Genomic DNA, 26828 nt, shown 5'->3' on the forward strand with positions numbered 1-26828 from the left:
GTGACTGATGGTTTCCACTATGGGGCAGATTCCCATAGAGAACAATAAGAGGCAGAATTCATCATTTTCCTCACGGATTCCAGCACACAAAAAAACACGTCTACATCCGTGTGGGAAAATAATGTGTGTGAACATAGCCTTATATGGTATTTTTATTATTTTATTGATGAAAACCATATCAGTCCTCATAAGGGTGACAGGCACCCGCCATTTTGGACGCCTATTCTTTATTTAACCGTGCAAGCAGCACTAGGCCCGTCAGAGCGGGAGCACACGGGGCCTGTCAGCCAAGCTTTAGCGCAGGCCCCGGAGCCTTCGGCCGCGCTCGTGCACGCCCATCGTTCTCATTGTCTGCGATAGTAAACACAGGGGGCGCGCACGTCACGCAAACCTCACAGGAAGCCCGCGTAGCCTCGGGGGAAAAAAAAAAAGCTCGCTGACTGACAAGCGGCTCGACCAATGAGCGTCGCGCTTCTACCGTTCCACGACCAATGACGCACAAGGAGAAAGGCGGACCTTCCGTACGTCTGACGTCACACGTCCCCCGTACTGGCTGCAAGCCCCACCTTTTGTGTTTCCCGCACCGTCAATCAAAATAGGAAAAAAAAAACGCGCCTGGTTCTCTCCGTCCGCAGCGCGCCTGTGATTATTATACTCTAATCATGTTACGCGTCTAATAAAGCGACCGCGGCCTGCGCAGCCCTGCCCGCCCGCCCGCCCGGGCCTGGTGGCTTTCATCTTGTGGATTGTAATTTTTTTTTTTCCTAATATCCTGCCACAAACACAATGACCGGTACGTAACCAAAAAAAAAAAAAAAAAACCAGCCGCCCGCACGTCTTCAGCGACGACGGGAAAGAGCGCGAAGAGCTGGTCTGGGGGGTTGTCAGCGCGCGCTGGGGGGGAAGAGTGTGAGGGAGGGAAGCGGGGCCGTGGAGGTGAGGAAGGCAGAGGCTGACACAGAGGAGGGGGAAACCCCGCAGGCTTCAGTCATGGCGCTTGATTCTGTCATTTTGTGTCTCCTCAGCTCCTGAACAGCCCGTGAAGAGAGAGGAAATGGCCGCCATGGAGGTTGACGGGCAGAGCGAGTATCTGCAGCACGGCAACAGCAGCGACGAGAGCGACCAAGGCGGCGGCGGTGGAGGCGGCCAGGTAAGGACTAGGCCCCACAGGCCTCAGCAGCATCATGTCGGCCCAGGCCGCTCCGTCTGCGCCTCTCCCCCCACTCCCGGGCGTGGGCGGCGGGCACATGACACGGGCACAGGCAGGGTGTAGAGGGCACAGGACACTAAAAGACACCAAAATAAAGCCCACAAGAAGCGTTACTTCCTGTGTCAGCTCCGGAGGAACGGCCACCCACTTCTCTGTAGAGGTGCCCGCCCATTGTGGGTAGGACGCTCCGCCGTCAGCGCTCGTTGTGCCTGCAGCTCTGGGCTCGGTGCGGGTGGAGGACGGTGCCGGTGCGGAGGATGCGGGAGCGGTAAGTAATGAGCCGCGGCTGGATCATAGACAACCCCCCTAGGGGGAGGGAGGGCAGATGTCCTCCTGAACCCCCCACCCCTCTACCTCCTCGGCTCACCCTCCCACCGCTCCTCCTCCCTGGTGGCCGGCTCTGGAGGGGGTCACCCCATTCCTGATCATTGCCCCCTTTACCCTGCCCGGTGCTGTGTCTTGTACGGGTGGTAGCCGGGCACCTGCACGTCTAGGGTGGGGGAGGGGGCATCTGGCATGTAGGATACCTCTATGGTATAGCATGCACGTGTGGCTTGTGTATAGGACAGCTGCTCTGTATATAGGACAGGAGACTGGTGCATTGACCTTGTATCTGCTTAGAGGGACACGATGTCCTCTATGGCTGCTGTGCTGAGCTATACTGACTACTGTCCTCTGTTATCAATCCTTTGTGTGCTCTACTGATGAATATTGGTTACTGTCACCTGTTATCAGCCCAATGTATTCTGCACTGATGTCAGTGTGCTACTGTCCTCTGTTATCAGCCCTATGCATGAATGTTGGCAATTTCCCCATGTTATCAGCCCTCTCTATATACTGTACTAATGAATATTCACCTCTGCCCCCTGATATCAGCCCTCTGTGATGTATTGGTGGATATGAGCTATTGTTCTCTGTTATCAGCCTCCTCTGCTGTAATGCTGGATATTAGTTACTGTCTCTTGATAGCAACCTTCTGTATATGCTCTACTAATGAATATGAGCTTCTGTCCCCTGTTATCAGCCCTCTGGGATGCAATGGTGGATATGAGCTACTGTCCTCTTATCAGCCCTCTGGATATGTTCTACAGAATGAATATGAGCTACTGTCCCCTGTTATCAGCCCCTGTGCTATAATGGTGGATATGAGTTACTGTCCCCTGGTATCAGCCCCTGTGCTATAATGGTGGATATGAGTTACTGTCCCCTGTTATCAGCCCCTGTGCTGTAATGGTGGATATGAGCTACTGTTCCCTGTTATCAGCCCTCTGTATATGCTCTAGAGAATGAATACCAGCTACTGCAACCCCTGTGCTATAATGATGGGTATGAGCTACTGTCCCCTGGTATCAGCCCCTGTGCTGTAATGGTGGATATGAGCTACTGTCCCCTGATATCAGCCCCTGTACAGTAATGGTGGATGTGAGCTACTGTCCCCTGTTATCAGCCCCTGTGCTATAATTGTAGATATGGGCTACTGTCCTCTGGTATCAGCCCCTGTGCTATAATTGTAGATATGGGCTACTCTCCCCTGGTATCAGCCCCTGTGCTATACTGGTGGATATGGGCTACTGTCCCCTGGTATCAGCCCCTGTGCTATACTGGTGGATATGGGCTACTCTCCCCTGGTATCAGCCCCTGTGCTATACTGGTGGATATGGGCTACTGTCCCCTGGTATCAGCCCCTGTGCTATAATTGTAGATATGGGCTACTCTCCCCTGGTATCAGCCCCTGTGCTATAATGGTGGATATGAGCTACTGTCCCCTGATATCAGCCCCTGTGCTATAATGGTGGATATGAGCTACTGTCCCCTGATATCAGCCCCTGTGCTATAATGGTGGATATGAGCTACTGTCCCCTGGTATCAGCCCCTGTGCTATAATGGTTGATATGAGCTACTGTCCACTGATATCAGCCCCTGTGCTATAATGGTGGATATGAGCTACTGTCCCCTGGTATCAGCCCCTGTGCTATAATGGTGGATATGAGCTACTGTCCCCTGTTATCAGCCCCTGTGCTATAATGGTGGATATGAGCTACTGTCCCCTGATATCAGCCCCTGTGCTATAATGGTGGATATGAGCTACTGTCCCCTGGTATCAGCCCCTGTGCTATAATGGTTGATATGAGCTACTGTCCACTGATATCAGCCCCTGTGCTATAATGGTGGATATGAGCTACTGTCCCCTGGTATCAGCCCCTGTGCTATAATGGTGGATATGAGCTACTGTCCCCTGTTATCAGCCCCTGTGCTATAATGGTGGATATGAGCTACTGTCCCCTGGTATCAGCCCCTGTGCTATAATGGTGGATATGAGCTACTGTCCCCTGTTATCAGCCCTTGTGCTATAATGGTGGATATGAGCTACTGTCCCCTGTTATCAGCCCCTGTGCTATAATGGTGGATATGAGCTTCTGTCCCCTGTTATCAGCCCCTGTGCTATAATGGTGGCTATGAGCTTCTGTCCCCTGTTATCAGCCCCTGTGCTATAATGGTGGCTATGAGCTTCTGTCCTCTGATATCAGCCCCTGTGCTATAATGGTGGATATGAGCTTCTGTCCCCTGTTATCAGCCCCTGTGCTATAATGGTGGCTATGAGCTTCTGTCCCCTGTTATCAGCCCCTGTGCTATAATGGTGGCTATGAGCTTCTGTCCTCTGATATCAGCCCCTGTGCTATAATGGTGGCTATGAGCTTCTGTCCCCTGTTATCAGCCCCTATGCTATAATGGTGGCTATGAGCTTCTGTCCTCTGATATCAGCCCCTGTGCTATAATGGTGGATATGAGCTTCTGTCCTCTGATATCAGCCCCTGTGCTATAATGGTGGCTATGAGCTTCTGTCCTCTGATATCAGCCCCTGTGCTATAATGGTGGCTATGAGCTTCTGTCCTCTGATATCAGCCCCTGTGCTATAATGGTGGCTATGAGCTTCTGTCCTCTGATATCAGCCTGCTGATAAGGCTTGGCAGAGCTCACTTCCAGCACTTCTGATAAGTTCATTCTTGTTGCCCTCTATGCTGAGTTTTGTAGTTCCACAACTTCTTATAGATACATCACTGTGGTTAATGTTCTTTCAAGCATCTTCTAGCTTCGTGATATTCACTATATGTTGTAAAGTTCTGCAGGCTTCTCTTATGGCTTGTATTTCATTTCGTTTGTCCAGGAGCATTTTTGTTTACATCCCAGTTTCATACAACCCATATTGTGGTTACTAGGCCTAGAAAGAAGGGTAGAGGATATGTGTCTGCTTGGGGTCCCATCTATGGGGTCACCATCATTATGAGAATAGGATTCATGTTTACCTCAGTTTGGTGAGTCGGTCATGTTGTCTCTCCATTCATCTCTAGAGAAATAGCAGAATATAGCCTGCATGCACGCCATCACCCCATTGAAATGGGTACAATCTCTGGATAGGTGGGTATCCCGGTGATGTAACCCTAAACAGTCGGACACATATCTCCATCCTATGTCTTGTTCTTTCAGCCATTATTCACATACAACCCCTTACAGCTGCATCTTACATGAATATTTCATGTAATTAAATTGAGAGATTTGTAACCTGGCCAGAGGGGTGGTTCTTACTGAAGATATTGGAGGTCTTTATCTGGGGGGGGGGGGGGGTATCTCTTTGCCGTTTTGGTACATTTGGTATCTTATAAGTTGTCGTTGTTATTTTGCTTGTAGCAGGTGTCCTGTGTATTCGCTATAGGCGTCTTTCTCACCTGTTTTGGAGGCTCTTGCAGATTCTGTTAAAAATGCCAGACTAAATATTATTATTGTTTATATAGCACCATTAATTTCTTGGTGCTGTACATTTACATACAGTACATAAAATATACAAACAAATATAATACTAACAATGACTGACTGGCACAGGGGGGTAGAGGCCCCTGCCCGCAAGGGCTTACAGTCTGAGGGAAGAGGAAGGTGAGGGGAGAGACTGTACAGATGGTGGTGTGGTGACAGTAGTGTTATTGGGGGTTGTAGGCCTTCCTGAATAGGAGAGTCTTCAGGGCCTTCTTGAAGTCTGTGATTGTGGGGATCAGTCTTAGGGTGCATGCACACTGAGTAACGCCGGGCGTGTATCACAGCCGTACACGCCGGCATTACAGCAGACTGCCGAACACTTCCCATTCACTTCAATGGGAGCGCTCGTAACAGCGGCGTTTACGAGCGCTCCCATTGAAGTGAATGGGAAGTGTTCGGCAGCCCTGCTGTAACGCCGGCGTGTACGGCTCTCATACACGCCCGGCGTTACGTAGTGTGCATGCACCCTTATGTGTCTTGGTAAGGAGTTCCAGAGTATGGGGGATGCACGGGAGGAATCTTGGAGACAGTTATGTGAAGAGCAGAGTAGGAGGTCATTGGAGGATCTGAGGTTACGTGTGGGTAGGTAGCTTGAGATTAGGTCAGAGATATATGGAGGGGACAGGTTGTGGATGGCTTTGTATGTCAGCGTTAGCAACATTAACTCAATTCACTGGGCAATGGTTAGCCAGTGAAGGGATTGGCAGAGGGGAGCGGCGATGAAGAATGGGGGGGCAAGGTGTATTAAAGGGAGGTGAAAGAATTCACTGGGAGGCCAAGGAGAAGGGTGTAACAGTAATCTAAGTGGGAGATTATGAGTGCATGGACCAGCGGAGGAGTGGATTCGATGGATGTTCTTGAGTTGGAGGTGGCAGGAGGTGTTAAGGGTTTGGATGTCCGACTTGAAGGCTAGATCAGAGTCCAGGGTTATCTCAAGGCAATGGAGCCATGGGGCAGGGGTAAGCGTGGTTCTGTTAACTGATAGATGGGTGAGGTAGGGGGTTTGTATGAGCTGGGGTGAAGATGAACTCTGTTTTCTCCATGTTGAGTTTGAGAAAGCAGAAGGAGAAAAAGGAGGCTACGGCCGCCAAACACTTTGGAACTCTGGACAACAGTGAGGTTAAGTTGGGTCCAGTGAGATGTATTTAGGTGTCATCAATATAACAATGGTAATGAAAACCATGGGATTCTATGAGTTGGCCATGGCAGAGGGTGTAGATGGAGAACAGGTGGGGTCCTAGGACGGAGCCTTGGGGGGGGACTCCTACAGAAAGAGGGCGTGGTGAGGAGGTGCTATGTAAGTGGGAGATGCTGAATGTGTGGTCGGTGAGTTATGAGGAGATCCAGGAGATGGCCAGGTCTGCCATACCAAGGGATGAGAGCGTTTCTAACAAGGCGGAGTGGTCAACTGTGTCCGTAGTGTAGCATGATACACTTTGAGCACTGGTAAGATATTTGGTCCTATCATGAGACCCCATCAGAACCCGTGTTAGTCAGAGCGGTCAGCCTGCTGTGCAATGGGCTCAGCGCTCCTTGTATTCCAATAATGGAGCAGGAAAACGAAAATCATTCAGATGTGAATGAAGCCTTATAGCACATGTGTCTGTGGCACTGAATGATTGGTTCTGATCAATGAGAATTGTTTTCTCAGACTAGAAGGCTCTCAATACTCTTACATTAGACAATTGTTCTGTTTTCTAAGCTATCCAGGGCGGGGAGAAATCAGTATGTGCAGCTATTATATGGATGAAGTAGCTCATATCATGGCGGATACAATTGTATATGCTTTTCTTAAATGCTTGTTCCTATGTCAGACATGTGTCTGATAGATATGGATGATGCTTCTGCATGCCCCACCTGTATTCAGAATGGGTGCCCTGAGGTGCAGAGGTGATCACAATTATGGAAACAGTCCTGTTTACTGTGCTATACTGCAGATCTGTGAGCGTTACAGAAAGAGTGATGAATATTGGTTGGGTTCTCTCCGTCCCCTATACCGCTTAAAATAGGCAGAGAGAAAAGTCTTGCAAGCTCTCTGCCGATTTCCCAGCTAGGATGGGAGTACCCCTTTACTATGAAGTGACCAAGCAGTTAAATGTTTTGATAATAATGGTCTGGGTTAGGCCAAATTGTAATTTTTATTGGCAGGTTAAGGGTGTGTTCTTAACCCTCTCCCATATCTGCCCCTCTGGCTTTCCAACTGAGCTTTTACCCCTAATCAGGGCTCAGATGAATGAGCCTTATCAGCGGAGGGGCTTGCACACGGGTTTCTGAGGCTGAATCAAGGGTAAGATCAAACAGGATACTTTTTTTTTTTTTTTCAATGTCCTTCTTCATTCTGTGTCTTCCATTGAAAATGGGAGGCAGATTCAGGGCATAATTAGATGCTGGTTTTTGATTAGGAATTGGCCTAAATATCAGTGCCAAGATCCCTAAGCGGGGTTATCTGCTCTGGACAGTGCTTTTGTTATATACAATATCCTAAGACCCTAAGGGTATGCTCACACTTTTTTTTTTTTTTTTCCTGTGGAGGTTTTACTCCAAAATCCATGGCAAGTATCTCAGCTTTAAAGTTCCATTGATTTCAGTGGAAATCTTTATATACATGGATATATAGATATATATATATATATATATATATATATATACATACATACATACATACACATACATATATACAGAAGGAATGTGCCTTTTTTTTTTTTTTGGCGTGTCTTCACACACATGAGGTTTATCTGCACGTGGCCTCTCCGTAAATTGGGGTTAAATATTTGTGTGAACCAACAGCTGTAAATTTGACTATTATGCTAATGTGAACATGCCCTAAGTGATAAACTCTAATCTGTGGGCAAAAGTGGCAGCAAGTGTTAAGTTCATCTTCTGTACCAGTGCAGGAGCTGTTAGAGGGGTTATACCAACCCTTTTACTATGCTGTATACTTATAGACATGAGCTAGAAATGGAAGCTGGCCTGTCTATGCATGACTTGGTTGTCTTTTTTTTTTTTTTTTTTTTGTGGGTACCATGTAATATTCCATTAATTCGGGCCTACATTGGAGCGGGATGGTGCGACGGAATGCTGATGCTGCACCGGCATTCCGTCACAGCGAGTGGCACAGAATGTTCACACAGCGGAAAAGGTTTCCGCAACTTTTTCCTCCCTGTCAATATACCCTTAAGACGCTGCACTCCAATTGGTCCGTGTGATAAAGTCACGGTGTGAGGGATCAGTTGCCATGTCTGGGGACCAGTGAAGGCCTCCAGGCTTGCCATATTTGTGCACTTGTTATATATTAGATTGATTGGACTATGGATAATACATGACAATACATAAAATCACATTTATGTTCCCTATGGCAATTATTAAAAAAAAAACAAAAAAAACACTTAGCAAAATATTAAATCGCCTACTCTCCCAGTTTATACATATAAAACTAGTTAAACATTAAAAAAAAAAAAAATTATTCGTTCAGACAGTGCAAACTCTGATGTGGGTATAAAATTACATTGCGCAAATTACTTTTTGATCAAAAGGTTGAGTCAAACACTCATGGTATATATCTCCTTTTGCAAAGGATGAGTCCTTGTCACGGACAGAAAAAGTTAACTTCACAAACTACTCTATACCCCATAAGCTGGCCATACACATAAGATATTTATCTTTAGACTTATGGCAGATCCAACTCAATTTGGTAAAATCTGATGGTTTTGAAGGCCATGCATGTAAGATGCTATTAATATGAGCTAAATCTGCCAGTGCAGTATATAAATATTGAATGTGTATGGCCAGGTTCAGTCTGCACTATATGGAGAAGATTATTGGGCATAAGTGTTATATTCAGTCCCATTGCCACAAATGTATAAAATCCAAAACCTAGGGTTGTGACACACTGGGTACCTGGATGCGCCTATAGCTGCATCCAATCCCCGTCACTTGTACTTTCACTTCTTTCACCAGCTATTTTCTGGTCATGTGGTAACGGCAAAATCTCACAGACGGCGATTAAATACTGCTGAAAGTAGTCTGTTCTTTCACTTACATAGAAGGGGCTGGATGCGGCCATACCCACAGCCAGGTATGTCAGGTGTCACCACCCTTACAAACATTTGTGAAAGAATTGCTCCTTCTAAAGAGTTGACTGAATATCAGCATGGGTCATTCCGTGTCAAGTGAACCAATGATTTTTCCCTCTATTTTTAATTCTTTTGAGATTTTGTTATTTGGTAATAGTGTGTCAGAGAATGCAAAATGTGAAGAAAAAAAATTTCTAGAAATTTTTTTTGATTTTTAATTGATTTTCAAAGTTCAGAAAAAGTGCGAATTTCTGTGTTGCCTGCCTTTACATTTCTCCTCATAACTTAGGCTAGAAAAAAGATAGAGAAACAAAATAAACGCCATTCTACTCAGAACTATACAGGCTTTCACCAAATATGTCACAAGAGTATCTTTGTTAATGTTTTACCCATGTGAACGCAAACGCAAAATTTTAAAACGCATTTCCGAAAAAAACGTATTATTTAAAAATTTCTAAAAAATGCACATGGGCCTGCTATGCCCTTAGCCACATCTGTACCAAAATTCAAGTTGGGATCGCGATGGGATCATATTTTAAAATATAACTATTACAGTGTCATTCCGAAAATCTTGAATTTAGATCTGTCCAGCCTGTGGTCTTAAAGTGTGGGGTCTATATGTGAGATATGTACAGAGAATGATCCACCTCACAAAATTTTAATGTTAACTAGTGTCAGACTAGCAGTATACAGGGCCTGTAATATGACACTAGAGTGGGACATCTCTCTCAGAGGTGTGTTTCTGGTAGGACACTTATTGTAGTTCACCTCAGATAACCACAAGAAGGGTCAACAAAAATCAGATATTAACTCAGGTGGAGCCTAACACCATGACAGGCCGTACATACTCTTTGACACAAAAGGAAATGGCCATTGCTAATAAGCGCTTATGGACAAGATTACATTTCACTCACTAGAAAGGACAAATTGATGATAAAAGGCCAGTAGTTTAAAAATGTCCTATTAATTGTTTGATTAGTTCATATTTTATAGAATGAGGATTTATCTACTGGACTATTTTTCTTAATAAATTACATGTTTAGTGATATAATAAAAACAATTGTTACATGTAGAAATAGGTGTTATGAATATTGGTTCTTGCACTCTTGGTAACATATAATTAGGATGAGACTATTTAGAAAATCGCACTTGAGGATATGAGCAGCTTTTTTCTTTCAGTTTGTTCAATACATTCAGGTTGAAAATGCTGAACAAGCTGTGTTCTGATGATAAGATGTATTTGTTCTGGCACTTACAGTATTTGTTTTTTATGTTTTTTTTATTGTTGCATATAAATGTTGAATTCAGCAAGTTGTAATTTGAAAAGAAAAAAGGAAGAAGCTCACACAAACATAAAATCAGATGATTCAAGGCTTAAAAAAAAAAAATTTTTTATCCCAATTTGGTCCCAAGTTGAAAACCTGTACAAATATAACCAAGAACACAAGTAACACAAATGCATTTTTTCACAATTTTAAAACATACATTTTTTTTCACAATTGCGCATCAAAATTTTGAATTTGATTTCTCCAAAACAAAATATAAAGAAACATCGTCTTGTGACATATCAAATGAAAGCCGGTACTGCTCTGAGAAAAATGATGCCTCTCCCACCTATTTATCTTAATTCTAGCCCAAGATATGTTAAAAAATGTAAAGCCATACCAGGCCAAAATTCACACTTTTCAAAACTTTAGAAGTCTATAAAAAATTAACTGATGAAGAAAAAAAATCAAAACTTTTTATTTGTAATTAACTTAAGTTGTACTTCATAAAAATAAAAAAAATCTAAAGACGTCAGGTAAAAAAAATATTCCTATTTGGATCACTTGATATGGAATGACCCGCATGGTAATGTTATAGGATGCCGCCGTGGCCACCAGGTTGTGACATTTTTTCCATTCTAGATATTACACAATCTTCTTTGAGTGATATTATTGAAATGTGGAAGTGTTTAGAACCACAGCTACCCAGTCACAGGAGAATTTAGGGGAAGGGTCTTGAAGTACTGAGACACATCAGGAAAAATTGTTAATGCCTTGTGCGCTAGCTTTCTGGTACACAACGCATGGAAAATTTTTGCTATAAAAAAAAAGTGCAACTTTGTTAAACTTTGCTGAAAGTTGGCATGGACGTGACCACCAGACTTATTGGATTTATGATCAATTGTGCCAGTTTTCTGTTCCCTGTGACAGTTTGTTGTCCACCCATTCAGAAGATATGGCCCCTAGAGATTACATGTGAACTAACGCTGATTCTCCAGGTGGGCGGTTGTGAAACCTGATGTGTTTCTATGGGAAAATAAAAGGTTCCCACCCACATGGAACTAATTTACATATGATCTTTGAGGGGCTATATTTTTTTGAATGGGTGGATTGATTTTTAGGGCTAGTTCACATGGGGATAAGCGCTGCGCATTTTGGTCCTGATTCTGATGCAGGAAGCCGCATCAGAATTGGACCAAAATATGACTGTCGTGGCTTCCGACAGTCGCGGCTTCTCCCTCCGGAGTAGGCTCAAATGAATGGGCGCTGTTGCAAGGCGGACGCCGGGGCTGACTCAGCTGTGGAAGCTCGCTTCTTTTTTCCATGAGTGGAAACTTGCCGCTCACAGAAAAAAGATCGCTAGCGGTCTATATAGACCTCTATTGTGAGGGGGCGGATTCTGCCATGGATTCAGCACCAAAATCTGCCCCCTCTTGCCCTTTGTGAACGATCCCTAAAGATAATCTGCACATTCTCCAGGAAATACAACAAGAATCAAAGGGTTTATGTTATTTAGTATTCTGTATTTGGTGACAGGTCCTCTTTATGATGAGGCAAGTAACTTGTCATAAATGAAGCACACCCTCTCAGTGCAGAGATTATTACGACTGTACTAAATACCCCCAACCTCCTAAGTACATATAAATCGGGGTCGCTGAGGTGCATAGTCACCAACACCATAAGGCCTTAGGCACATGACTACTTTTTATCTGCAATTGCAAATTAAAAATCCAGACCCATACATTTTTTCAGTTAAATGTCCAGGCCATAGTAAAGAGCCACAAATATGGAGCAGGTCCTTTCCGTGTTTGCGGCTCTGTCAGTTTTGCATAGTTATTGGTGTACTCGGTCGATACCACGTGGTAAACGCAGTACAAATTTGATGCCCCTCCCACCTTCCCAGGTGCTTTTTTGCACCAATAACTGTGCAGGGGAGGTATTTGATTGAATACTACTCGCTCATCTCTAGTCCTGACCCCAAGCTAAAACTGAGACTGTGAGCCTGATCCTCGTGTCCAACATACATCAGTCAATATCTGACCTCAAAAATACTATTCTGGATGAATGATCAAAAATTCCCACAGACAAGCACCAAACTCTTGTAGAAACCCTTTCCAAAAAAGTTGATGACAGCACGCTAGTGGTGGTTAGCATTAGTGTTGAGCGAATAGTATTCATCGAATACCTCACTCCCATAGGAATGCGTGTTAGCGGCCATCAAATATTCACTGCGCTTAATCCCTTGGTGTTCGGCCGCTTCCACGCATTTCTATGGGAGCGAGGTATTAGATGAATAGTTTCGAATACTATTCGCTCAATACTAGTTAGCACTATTACCTTGGAGTGCTGGGTTCGAAGTATGTTCTCCTTGTGTTTGTGTGGGTTTCGTCCGGTTGCTCCAGTTTCCTCCCATACTCCAAAGACGTACTGATAAGGGTTTTGTTTCTGAGCCCCACTTGGGAAGAGATCTCTGTAAAGCGCGGTGGAATAGCCTACTCTAGCCTACTGTTCTATACAACACAAGGCATTAAAGTAGCACTCTGACAAAAATCTTAATTCTCTGGCCTGATAGACAGTTGTACTGTAGAGAATTTAATATTCCTTGGGAAACAATTTGCTGTGTTTTTTTTTTTTGTTTTTTTTTACTCTTTCTGAGAAGGAAGTGATAAATTAATCAATTAGTTACATCTACCCCAAAATATTGACATTAAACACATCCATTTGTCCTGCAGCCCTTTATACAGTCACATTGAAAGAAAAAAAAATATTGGCTTGGTATGTGATAATGGAATAATGCAAAAAAAAAAAAAAAATGTAGCTATGGTTTGGTCATTGAGGCCTAAAACAGACTGGTCATCACAGGGTTAATTTATTTTGCTATGGCATATTAGCAGAAGCAGTAGTCCTGAATGAGTCCAGAGGAGAGCTGTTCTTCAGTGCGGTGGTTCTTCTGTGCAGACCTTTTTCAGTTGGGGCATTACAGTATTGCGGACTAGTGAGTCACAGTAACTTGGCATCACTGCTTTGATGTTCACATGTCTTGAGTGTTGCAAGCCACCTTGCATCCATTGTCAGATTTCGATGTTATGAGGTGGCTCGCAACTTATTTTGCCAGAGGAAATATTGACATTGAGGTAATGCCATAATTTTACTGCAGGCACAACCCTTTTCGTAATGAGAAATGGTCACACCCATTTGAGGTGATACTGTATCTAATACATAAGTAACATGTTGTCTTTTAAAGGGATTGTTCAGTGATGCCCTGGTTTTCTGTCGTACAGGGTCCCTTGTGGGTCTCTTCCTCATGGTCCTCCTTAGAACACTGTAAAATGCCAGGGAGGGTCACTGCATTGGCCAGTTATTGGATAAGTGCTTTACCTTTGGGTCTCTGTTGGTTGGGTTTCCTGGTGGACCTGAACAACAAAAAGTCCAGCACAACCTAGTCTAAGTTTGTCTTTGTACTGTGAGGGGAAAGTAAAGAACCTGAAGGCAACCCATGCAAACATGGCAAGAACATACGACAGCCTTGCAGATGTTGTCCTTGGTAGGGGTCGGCCCCAGCACTGCAGAGCTATAGTGCTAACCACTAAACCTATTCTATAGAATATCCCAGCTGGACAACTGCTTAATGTTTTAGTATGTACGGGTTTCGCATAGACTTTCACAATTCTTATTGAATAAAATGATCAGATTTTGACTTGGTATGTGCTCATTCTGGAAACCCAGATCTGCATGAGCCAGATGTGCCTAGAAGTCACCTGCTGAATGTTAATGGTGAACGTGTCATCTGTGCGGATGTGTAATACTGGCTGACTGTGCATCTACGTAAGGGATGAGGATTATGGCGGAGGGGAGCGGCTGAACAGCTGTTTAAGCTAAGTGGGAAGGTGCTGCCAAAACCGTGAGACTGAACATGCAACAATAACCTTTGTTATGTCCTCAATTCTAGGTGTGTCCATGATATAACGTGGATGATGGATTTTCTACCAGATGTAAAATATTTATTGCTGAATGCAGCGTGTTAGATATCGGTAGAGTATTGGTGGGAAGATAGTTATATTGTGTCTTGTTTTCTATCTAAGATGAAGGTAGAGAGTAGACAATGGTATTGGAAGATATTCAGCATTTCCGCCTAAGGCCCGGTTCACATCTGCGTTCGGCCATTCTGTTCCCCTCTCTGCGTGAAAAATGTGGAAAGAAGTCCTACAAGCAGCACTTTTCTCTCCGCTTTTTTCATGCGGAAACCACACGGACTCCATTGTAGTTTATGGGGTCTGCCGGTTTCCTAAGATAACCACTATTGTATGTGGATTAGGTTTCTGTTTTGGGGTCCCCAAGCGGACTCCCTGAATGAAACCCCACGTGCAGATGTGAAACAAGCCTAAACCCCCACTAATTACTATCATTACATTTTCTATAATTGATTCTTTTTCTAGATATCAGGACTAGGCCAATGCTCATGGACGCCACTTAGTCCTAAGTCAGTAATGGACGCTCCATTGGCTACTACTATTGAGTAAAAGGAAACAGCGCCTCCTGGTGTGGTAGAGCCCAGAAGTGACGGATAAAATGTAATAATGGAAAGAGGGAAAATGGTATTGTGCTTTTTATGGTGGATTGCGGAGTGTGTTTGTATTTTTATTTTTAGGATGACTGAGTGCGTGAGGTGCCTGTGACCCATGAAAAAATAGTACATACACTATCAGAACAGTATTCACAGACACGATTCATCCATTGAGGTGAAATAAAAGGGTGCAACAAGGATCCCGCACTCCCAGGGCCGAGCCTCCGCTCCTTCGTATGAATGTAAACCTCATGGTTAATTCTCAGCAGTAAATGTTTGTACTCTAAATGTCATTTTCAGTAAAAAGGAAAGGCCGCGTACCATGTGGTCCTGGTATTGCTTGATAGAAAGTTCAGCACACAGCGTAATGGAATAATGGCTTTAGTTTCAGTAAGTCGGTAATTGCCGCACTCAGACAGCGGTAATGCAGCTGTATTTTACAGTGGTCCAAATCTCAACATTAAAATTCCAGCCCCGAGAAGGAAAAGATTTGGAATTATGGGATTCACAGGATCGATAGACATGTTTATGATCTGCAAATGATTGGAAGCCAAATATTCAATAAATCTCTATTTCTTCAGTATAGCGCATGAGCACCACGACTTGGCTTCCGGCATCTCCCTTTGTATTTGCCAGTCAGTGATGTCCCAGACTCGATGGGAGACCAGTCCAGAGACGCCACAGTCCATGGTAGCAGGTTTAGGCCACACGGGCTGCTCACATTAGCACTAGCAACATAACCTAGTACTTGGCATTGTCCTGCTGAGACAGGACATTTTGGAGAAATGAACATGGTCTCCACACTATTGTCCAGGTGCTATTTGTGTTCGAGATGTGTGGGATTCATCACTGAAAACAATAGACCTCTGTTCCAGCCTCCATTGCAGTTTTGCTGTACACTATGTTGGCCTTTGATGGTGATGACTTAAGGTTAATGGATCAGTGTAGCTTGATGTCTGTCAATGCCTCATGATGGTTTGTGTCTGGCGGCCTAGGGTGGGATATGATATCACCTTGCAGGACCTAATGAACCAATACACGTCACTCTCCTCATCTGTTTGTCTCCGTGCAACCTCTTGCCGTCATTCCAGTTTGTCATTGTTCACCCAGCCTCCGTTGCACACAGTGTTGGACACCGCTAACATTGCTGGGCTCTTAGCAACTTGCCACATTGTCAAGGTCAAGGATTCTGTCCCCCTCAAATTGCGACAAGTAACAATAACTGCAAAGCCTCCTGTTCATCAATATGCCGATCGCCCCACTTCATAAGATTTTTAGATTTCATGTGGCTAAAAATGTTTCTTTCAATCTCTCTTTATGCCCCTCCCACATGCCTTGGACTGGAGCAGGGGCGTAAAATGTGACTGTTTGCAGACTTTAGTGACACTTCCTCAATTTGTAAAACCTTTCAGCTCGTTCTTGATGTTGCAATTTCAATGTCGAGTGTATTATGGCTACAAATCCCATCCCAACTGTATGCATAATAGCCGAACATCCAGACCCCTGTGATGGCTTATTGGCTTCTTCTTTTGTGTGTGATATAAGGAAGTGAGATTGTGAGGCTGATGTGAGTGATGACAGTGACCATTTCTGCTCACAGTGCTCGTCCATAGACGAGTATTATCAGGAGGGGAGGGGGCGTTCGTCCCCGCTCACACAGTACAGTGCTATAGGCGCTGCTGTGCAGAAGGACGTTCCTGACAGTGTGTCAGAAACGCCCTTCTGACGATGAAGAGCTACGGTACCGGGACCAATAGCTCTTCACCCGGGGCACAGATCGGGAAAGCCGACAGTGCGCTGAATTCAGCGCACTGTCGGCTTTCCAGCGGTATATCACACTGCATGTGCCCAAATCCATGAAAGGTCCTCTTTAATACTGTTTTTTTCATGTGAGTGTTTATTTCCCCTGCAACTGGGGTTGATAAATTTCGCCTCCTTGCGTTTACCGCAGAGCTGTTCCAGGTGCTCTAGGACCCAGCAGATCGTATGACTGCCCGACATGAGAAAAGCCGCTTCATGGCGGCTTCTGTAGCTGTATACACAGTACTCATCGAGCATTGCATAGTCTGTGAATGGTATAGGCAGGCTGTTTTAAGGTTTCTTGCCCTTCGTCCTTGCACAGCAGGGTACTAGTTGCATAGGTGAGAAGCGATCTATGTGAGACAATAGAGGTGGTACATAATGTCATTGAAGAGACCGATGTATTACTGTAGGGAGACTTATAACCTATGTATGTTCCCCTAGGAATTCTGGATTCAGGGACACAAATTTAGCTTTCCTAGTTGAAAAAGGAAGATTATGCCTCTAGCGTTACCTTTTGGAAAGTAGAGCCCTGTAATTCAAAGATCACCTTTCAAAGGAGTCTTGAGACATGACTTGGGCTATGGGCCAAGTCACAAAATCTTTCAAAAGAATAAAAGGTCCATCCACAGACAGCTGCTTCTATGGGAGCCAACATGGCGAATAATTCTCCCTAGCCTGATAAAATATCCCCTCCTAAAAAGAGACGGTCAGAGTGCTGAACCACATGCAATCTCAGTTGTGTGACATATACTTTAGAATTTCTAGTGACCACTTCCTGCCGAGGAGCTTCATTTGTCTTTGTAGCTTACGTATACATGGTGAATCCATAGTAAATCTAATCTTTGGAGATTGAGGGTGGGTTTAGTAAGATTGATGTTTTTTACTCCAGTCTTTTTTTTTTTCTTCTTCTTCCCTATTGGTGAATTATTCTCCAGCCTATTAACAATTCTGGTGCACTTTGTGAGATCTCTCGCACCTGAACTGAAATCTACGTCCATTTTCTGGCATGTGTTAAAGTAGATGTGATGGATGGAGTTATGTCTTTCCCTCCTAGATTCCCACCCTGGTCTTAGGTACCTGATTTGCACCTAGTATATGCCTTAGGTGGTTCACACATGGGAATTTATTTATTTTAATATAGATTGTGGGCCCCATATAGGGATGACAATGTACATTTTTCTTCCTATCAGTATGTCTTTGTAGAATGGGAGGAAATTCACACAAACACGGGAAGAACATACAAACACCTTGCAGATGTTGTTCCTGGCGGGATTCAAACCCAGGACTCCAGCGCTGCAAGGCTGCAGTGTTAACCACTGAGCCGCCGTGTTGCCCGATTGCACATAGGAATTTGATGGTAATCTGGGGACAGATTCCACCTCCAAAATCAGAAAGGGAGTCTTGGCACAATATGCCGATACTATTTTAAGCGGGAGGCAGAGATCAATGTAGGAGACTGAAAACATAAGCTCCCTACTTGATATTGCTGCAAATCCCACAACTGATTTAGCATTGGAGTCCACGGCTTGAAACTTCCCACTTGTTAGGCCCATTCGACATTCTATCACACGGAGATGGTGGATGGAAAGTGAAGAGGAATTCCTCCTCATTTTTCGCCGTGTGAAAGGGCCCCTAAGATGTGCAGCTTTCTGGTGTAGAAGAGACAGTAAATTCCACTGCAGGTATTTCTTGTGTGGTGGGTATTTAAAAAAAAAAAAATATATATATATATATATATATATATATATATATATATATATATATATATATATATATATATATATATGCTCTACCTTAAGAAAAATTTAAACAGTGCACATTAAAAATGTGAAAAACCTTGTTTAATGTCTAGTTTAATGTTGAGACGAGATTGAAGTTGCGAGATCAAAGCCTGAGGCCGTACTACTGAGAGATTCAACATGTCTATTGTGTCTGATGTATCCCAGTGTTGTCATTCGCATGATCAAATACGGAAAAATATCTAAATCTTTACCGGCTTGGATAGTGTTAAGTCTGTGTTTATTGTATAAGTGTGAAAATTGGTGAAGTTGGTAATTCAGTCTGATGGGAAGCCGAAGACATCTTGTCAGAATCTCTTAGTAACGCTTCCTCAGTCTCTGGGCTTGTCATTTCCAGCGAGAATTCTTAAAAAAAAGAAGAAAAAAAAAAGTTTTCACATTTTTTTCTGTACACTAAACTTAAACTTTTGAACTTCTTCCTTTCTTTCCATTTCTTTCGTTAGGTCACCTCTAAAGAGCATTTGTCAAAGCTCGCCAACCTTATTAATGAAGTATGCCCCACCATGACACAGGAGCAACTCCTTATGCCACAGGTAAAGGCTGTGGTTTGCAGGACCGCACCTTTAAAATGGCCCATACACATTAGACAGGACGCAGTCGGCATTTGTATTAGCTAGAATGCTACGTATTGGTCCGTTTCACCTTCTGCCGCAGCGTATCACTAAACATGGCTTCTCCGATAGTAACAGCCAATTGTCTAGTTAGAGACGCTGGACCCGGCTTCCTTTTGTAAGCGGTTTGTCTTTGTCGGACGGCCTCTTTGATCCAGTGCATTAATTTGCCCTTTTGTTACTTTTCAGCTTTTTAGAGCCCTTTTCATGCCGGACACCGCTCTTTATTTTTTCCCTCCTGGGAGACGGACAGCTTCATTGTCTGCCTGTCTGTCTGACCTCTTAGATGATGATTGTCACAGTGTTCAGACGGATGATGATCTGTTACCTATGAAGTGGGACTTGTAGGTCCTGGGACATGAACTTGTGCTGCTTAAAGGGCTATTTGAGGCTCATAATAAATATATATATATATATATATATATATATATATATATATATATATATATATATATATATATATATATTTTGCTAGGATAGGTCATGACTTTCTGATCGGTGGGCGCCCTACTCCTGGGGGATACAGATTCCCCGCCTGAGTAGAGCAGCAGTCGCTAATGGACACGGCCAGAGATGACCACCGAAGATGAATGGGAATATTCTGCAAGGGTATAGAGCTGTCACACATGACTATAAGACCTTTACAGTCATATTCTCCAATCTCTTCAGTGACAATAGGAAATACTACATTTATTGCTTACACCAATACAGATAAGTCGGTGCCTGACTCCTTTTAACCACCTAAATCTGCACCGGTACCTCTTGTGTAGTCCCCCAGTGTCTGTCGCACTATTTATTCTGTATACAAATTAGGTCCTTGAAGTCATGGGGTAGAGAAGTAACAGAAGACGTCAGCTTCTCAACAACCTGGCTCATCCGCTGTGAATGATATCCATAAGCCAAGTCCAGTTACCTGTGGTGATGTAAGCAGGACTGCGGGATGTCTCTTACAGCGGAAGACCTGCTTAGCTCTTGATATGAAGAACCTAATTTGCTAAATTTTCTTGTGACTGATGGCAGTGGTCTGACATTATAAAGACATGGGACAACATAAGATATACTGGGGGGGGGGGGGGATGAAAAAGCTGACAGGTTCCCTTTAAAGGAATCCTATCATTGGATACCCTTTTTTTTCCCCCCTGACTAACATGTAGGAATATCCTTAAGAAAGGCTATTCTTCTCCTACCTTTAGATGTCTTCTCCCCTGCACAAAACTGAGCAGGAGACGGAAACCTGCAGGACTCTTTCATACCCATTCATTTGAATGGGTTTGAAAGGTGTCTGGCCGTGAGCACAGTGAGCGTTTAATGCTCTCCGCCGCGAAACCAGTTTTGTTTTGTTTTTTAAATCGGGCACAGAGTCGGACATGCAGTACTCTGTGTCCGGTTTTAAACAAAAAAACGGTTTCGTGGCGGAGAGCATAAAATGCTCGCCGGCGCTCGCGGCCAGACCCGGTCTGACAAGTTTGCATGCAGAAGACGGAAAGCTGAGAATGGACTCTGGGCGCTAGTGTGAACCCAGTGTCAGCAGCTCACACAGTGCAGGTAGAGGTGTGTGTGTGTGTGGGGGGGTACCATGAACCTTTCTTCATAATCTCACCCCTCCCCCTTTAATAATCATAAAGGCATACTACAGTTTAACCCCTTTATATGCTGGGGGGGGGGAGTGAAAATAGATTTATTTATTTTTCCTCCCACATAAATAGCATCACTACATCCATAACATCCCCCTATTTACTCCACATGATAAACACCATGGATCTTAAAATTCAGATGCCAGAGCTGAGTTCCTTTTATCTCCCCTCTCAAAACCAAAAAGTAATATAACCTGATCAGAAAGCCGTACGTACCCACAACATACAAGGTCTCGTCAAGCTATATTGAAACAAAATGTAAAAAGTTATGAAAGCGAGAATGTACAGAGGGATAAAAGGTTACTGGTTTAAGGCTAAAATATGATGGCTTACTAATATGGGTTACAGTGCACATAAAGTACTAGAGTTATGGGACAGGTAGAGTTATTGCAGCCATACATTCAAAATCTACTCTATAAATATACAGTATATGTGTGTGTGTGTGTATATATATATATATATATATATATATATATATATATATATATACACACACACACATATATTTATAGAGTAGATTTCGAATTTATGGCTGAAATAACTATACCTGTCCCATAACTATATAGGGAGGGCTTTTGCAATTGTGGCTTTTTAGGGAGTTTTAAGGCGTTTTCTGGGAGTTACATATAGAGGATCATGAATATCTACTTGTACAGGGGTCCAGGGGCTCTTGCAGATCATCATCTTCTTACGCACAAGCACCCTTTCCCTGTCTCAGGCCAGTAACTGTGTTCATTCGTCATCTATCCTGTTTAGCAGTTCAGTCTGCCATGTACGATGCTTTTCCTAGTATTTCGTGTTCTCCTGTATGCTGCAGTCTGCTCAGACAGCTGATCGGTGAAGGATCCGGGTGTCAGATCCACACACTGATCTCCTAGAACTGGCTTCACATGAGTGTATTCAGTCCCTGAAATACAGATCAGATATCGGTTGCATTCCTCAGACTGAATACAGAGCATCATACTGACTGAATACAGTCATCTAGTGCTTGCCTATGTTCCTGTGCTGCTCTATACAATATATTGAGCCATCCCTATGCAGTATTACTTTTGAGCACCAACAAATCTGTTTTCCCTCTAGCACTGTGTATTTTTAATGCATTGCAGCACAGATTTCCAGTAAAACATGCAAAATCTGCTACATGTACATACCCTTAGGCTTTAACTAATGTAGGTTTGGCTCATTTCACTTGCACACATTAACCCTTCTAGGTCTGTGTTCATTGATCCTGTTGCCCTGTATGGGGTTTCTGCATCATTTGTAGTGAGCAAAATGGCTTGTGTGCTATCACTGACGCCTTTTGCCCTTTTACAGCAATTGTGACTAATATTTGACCCCCACCATCAATGTTCTACCACTTCTGTTGTGATGTATGACCCTATCCCAGGTCAGGCACGAGAACTAAAGTGTTAATGTTGATATTTAGCTCTTCAGGAGATTCAGATGATCTAAAAGAAATCTCTGGCTTTAGGCCGGGTTCACACCTGCCCCCGGTCTCCGTTATGCAGGTTTCTGTTACCTGCCCGAAACTGGACAGGAGACGGAAACCGGCAGGCATCTTTCAAACCCATTCATTTGAATGGGTTTGCAAAATGTCCAGCCGTGAGCGTTTTATGCTCTCTGCGGCAAAACAGGTTTTTTTTGTTTTTTTTTTTACTGGACACAAAGTCTGATATGCAGGACTTTGTGTCCGGTTAAAAAAAAAACCTTTCGCCATGGAGATTGGGCGCTGGTGTAAACCTGCCCTTACTGTACTAGCTCTTCAATATCACACAATGTAATGGTTTTCTCCGTCAATATCTGCTTTGTTGTTTTGCAGTTGTTGGGTTGGCTTTACTCAGTACTAAATAGGGCACCTTGTATTTGTAGTTCTGAGGCACTTTCTTTAGCTCTTGTAGGTATTTTTTTTTTTTTTTTTTAACAATAATGAAACCTTTGGCTTCTTTCCTCAGCTGTGTACAAGCACACTACATGTGACTGTCTCCGAGCCCCTATTCCTTTCTTCAAATAGGGGAGAAATTCCTTGTGCCTGTTACCCTGGCAGATTTCAACCACGGTTTACCAAAGAGGAACCTAAGGGGTAGTTCACATGGGGCAAAGTGGTCAGGATTTTGACGCGGAGTCCGTGTCAAAAACCTGCCGCCTCCCATTCAAGTCAATGGGAGCCGGTCATTTCCTTTTTCCGTGAGCGGTTTGTTCTGGCTCACGGAAAAAAAGAAGCGAGCTTCCCTTTCTTCAGGCGGGTTCCACGGCTGATTCAGCCGTGGCATCCTCCTTGTGACATCACCCTCTGGACTAGGCCCATTCATTTGGGCCTTATCCGGAGCGGAAAACCGCAACACCAGTATCCCATTGCGGCAGCCATGACGGAATGTGTTCACGCGGGTCCTGTGTGAACTAGTCCTAAAAACCCAAGCACATTTCTTCTATCCATCTTTTGGATAACGCAGTAAAATTTGTACTAAAGCCCACACAGCACGCCTAGTTCTAAGAATTTCTAAATTCTCGGTGCCAAATGTCATTTGTAGGAAATTCCCTTTAACGTCTTGGCCTGCTCTTCTTGAAGGTATTTCCGAAAAGTGATCTAGAATAGTCTTGGTAACAGTTTGGAGAAAATAAAAAAGGGACATGTAACGGCAGGCATTGTTTGTTTTTTAGGAAGCTTTCCCAGCTAGTAAATCTGTTGCTCTCATTTGCGCTGCTGTAGGTCACTGTTGTCCAATATTAATTGTTATTCTTTTTCTGTACAGACCGAAGATTTGACATCGGTGCAATTGACCGGAGGCCCAAATAGATGGGAGGTCTTGACTCCAGCCCAAGCTGCGTTGAAAGATGAAGCTGGAAATATAGTTCAGCTTCCCAGCGGTGCTACAGTAACATCAAGTGGACAGTATGTGCTGCCCATTCAGACTCTTCAGAATCAGCATCTCTTTTCTGTAGCACAGGGAACAGACACTGCTAATGGCACGCTTTCTAATGTGCAGTATCAAGTTATACCACAGCTTCAGACATCCGACGGCCAACAGGTCCAGCTTGGCTTCGCCACGTCTTCTGATAACGGTGGTTTAGATCAAGAATCCGGGCAGATTCAGATTATTCCTGGAAATTCTAGTCTTTTGTCATCCAACCCAAATATATTAACACAAGCTGGTCAGCTTCAGCAGATCCAAGGAGTTACAATTGGTGGCTCGACATATGGAGGACAAACCCAAGTTGTTGCGAACGTCCCACTTGGTCTTCCCGGGAACATCACCTTTGTCCCTATAAATAGTGTTGACCTAGATTCTCTGGGTCTGTCCGGTAGCTCAGAAGCCATGACTGGCATTACTGCAGATGGACACTTGATAAGTGCAGGGCAAGCCATAGATAGCTCTGATACTTCTGACAGGACTGCAGAGCAAGAGCATGTTTCTCCTGAAGCTGGTGAAACAAACTCGGAAACAGATTTGTTTGTGCCAACCTCTTCTTCATCTCAGCTTCCGGTTACTATTGACAGTACTGGGATGCTTCAGCAGAGTGGAAACAATATGGCCGACAGTCCATCTGGGCACGTGCAAACATCTGATCTTCAGGGAAACTACATCCAAACGTCAATTTCTGATGATTCGCAGAACATTCAGGTCTCCACGTCACAACCAATGGTACAGCAAATCCAGCTTCAAGATAGTCAGCAGAACACCAGTCAAGCCCAACTTGTTCAGAGCATCGCACAGCAAGCAATCCAAGCAGTTCAGGCCGGAGGTCAAGGCATATCGTCACAAGCTTTGCAAAATCTTCAGCTGCAGCTGAACCCCGGAACGTTCTTAATTCAAGCCCAAACAGTGACTCCTTCTGGCCAAATTGCCTGGCAAACATTTCAAGTTCAAGGTGTACAGAACTTGCAAAACTTGCAGATTCAGAATTCGTCTCCTCAGCAGATAACATTGACCCCTGTGCAGACACTCACGCTTGGCCAAGTTGCCGGAGGAGGTACGCCAGTTAGTTTAAGTACTGGTCAGTTGCCAAATCTACAGACTGTTACAGTAAACTCTGTAGATGCTGCAGGTATCCATCTGCAGCACGGAGAGCACTCCGATAGCCCTACAGGTATGTGTCATTTTTCCTTCCCATCATGATTTGAGGGTCCTAAAAATGTCCTAAATTTAGATCTGGTCAAATCCCAAAACGAGGCACCCTCCCTGCAGCGAGGGTTGCAGTCTGGTTGGCAACGGAGATAGGGAACTGTGCTGGCACACTTGAGTTTGTGTTTTGGCTGTGGCTGACCCTAGAGCTATGACAGATCCTCTCTTTGGTTATTCAATTAGGGATAACATGAAATTCTCATTTTCTTCGCAAAAAGGGGTTGAGCAGCAGCTGGACTGTCGTAAAGTTTATCCAAAGATCCTTTAAATTAGCGCTGACGAAAGTGAAAGCTCGAGAGCTGGAAATGTAGAATAAAAATTGCCCGCATACCTTAAAACTGAATGGGTTGGGCAAATAAGTGGTTCTACCATTGCCTTCCTACTAAGACATCCCCTTTCCATTTGCCCTGTCACAGAGAGGGGGGTCCCCTGTTGGAGATACCTGGTCAGCTGGTTCCTAGTAAATTAGTTATTGATCTGTAGTAATATCTGGCTAGTGATGGGCATCTACTCCTTTGCAGGCCATTAGATCCTAGGTACTTTGGATGCCGCATTATATTGTACGTGCAGATACTACACAGGTGTTTGGGGTTAAGAACAGAAAGACAAAATGGTCACTTCCTTCCATGTGAGTTCTGCTAACGATGGACAATAGTAGAAGGGCAGACACATGACTGAGGATCGCGCTACACGTAGATTAGTCTGAGCTCCAAATCTGGGTAGGAGCCGTACACACAAAGCCATAAGATTTTAAATTAAATTGAGCAAAATAACTGCAAAAACAAGTAGCGTTTCAGTACAATAACAATTATTCCCTTTAAAAATCTTAAGAAGCTGCTGGTTCAGCAACCAGCAGGGAAGATAGAAGAACGTCTTAATAATCATTTAGATTTATTAGATCTGTTCCCATCCAAGCAATGAGAGATGCAGAAAGAGCTGTGTATGTTTAGCTTTGGATGTTACCCACAGTCTGAACATTTAGGCTAAGTTAACACGCAATTACGCGTGTGCATATTCTAGGGCAGCTGCCGCGATGGCACGGCATCCCTTCGTGGCTCTCCGCTCCGGAGTAGGCTCAAATGAATGGGCCTACTCCAGAGGGAGGTGCTGCGAGGCAGACGCCGGGACTGAATCATCCACGGAGTCCGCCTGAAGAAAGGGCATGTTGATTCTTTTTTCCATGAGTGGCAACATGCCGCTCACGGGAAAAAAAAGTAGCCTGGCGGTCTACATAGACCTGCATTGTGAGGACGTGGATTCAGCGGTTCACACCCTTTGGTGACATCTAATATAGGGATATTGGACATTCACAGCAGTTCCTTTGCTAATTGTCTCTAGCTCATGAATGGGGTGTGTAAAACTCCTTATTCCCATGCACTGATCTCTACAGTTGTTTTTCCCCAGACATTTTGCAATAGCTCCTCCTACCCCCTTCCCCCGCCAATAAAAAAAAAAAAAAAAAAAAAGTGTTTCATTTTATGAAGTATTGCACCAGTTTATTCCCATAGAAGCAGTGATTCTCAATTTTAGAATGGGACTATATCAAGACCGCTCAGGTGACAACATAGCCTTCAGCACTGGGCCAGGACACCGCAGTGTTAACATTCATTAATTACTTTAAATTAACTTGTTACCGGCCACATAGCTCTACGATTAACCATGAAATCCACAACGAAAACTGCACTTTTTTAGCAAGCGTGCTAAGCAGCTGAACAATCAGCGCGGCATAACAAACTCCACAGCCTGTACGTCCTACGTGGGCATAGCTTTAGGGGACCGTTCACATGGTCAATTTCTTGTAGGTGTTTGTAAACCTAATTCTATCCAAAAAAAACTAAAGTATTATACTTCTTCTGTGTTGCACACACTCCTGGTTCTGACTTACAAATGCCAAATACCTAAAAATTAATGTTGTAAATTCCAGAAGCAAATAGGTGC

At 44.0% G+C, this 26828-nt stretch overlaps 1 protein-coding gene across 3 annotated transcripts in view; it reads left to right on the forward strand.

The window, feature by feature from the left end:
* Positions 1-527: 527 nt before the first annotated feature.
* Positions 528-26828, forward strand: part of SP3 (Sp3 transcription factor) — a 34467-nt gene continuing 8166 nt past the window's right edge. Inside the window, exons 1-4 of one of the 3 annotated variants that reach the window (XM_075284040.1) lie at positions 528-793; positions 1026-1150; positions 18968-19057; positions 23520-24855. In XM_075284040.1, coding sequence (XP_075140141.1) covers positions 787-793; positions 1026-1150; positions 18968-19057; positions 23520-24855 — 1558 coding nt within the window. In that variant the 5' untranslated portion in view covers positions 528-786. The remainder of the gene's footprint in view (positions 794-1025; positions 1151-18967; positions 19058-23519; positions 24856-26828) is intronic. The other 2 variants (XM_075284042.1, XM_075284041.1) reach the window with 2 other exon arrangements.

This window comes from Leptodactylus fuscus, chromosome 8 (genome assembly GCF_031893055.1).
Source record: "Leptodactylus fuscus isolate aLepFus1 chromosome 8, aLepFus1.hap2, whole genome shotgun sequence".
In the NCBI taxonomy this organism is placed as follows: domain Eukaryota; kingdom Metazoa; phylum Chordata; class Amphibia; order Anura; family Leptodactylidae; genus Leptodactylus; species Leptodactylus fuscus.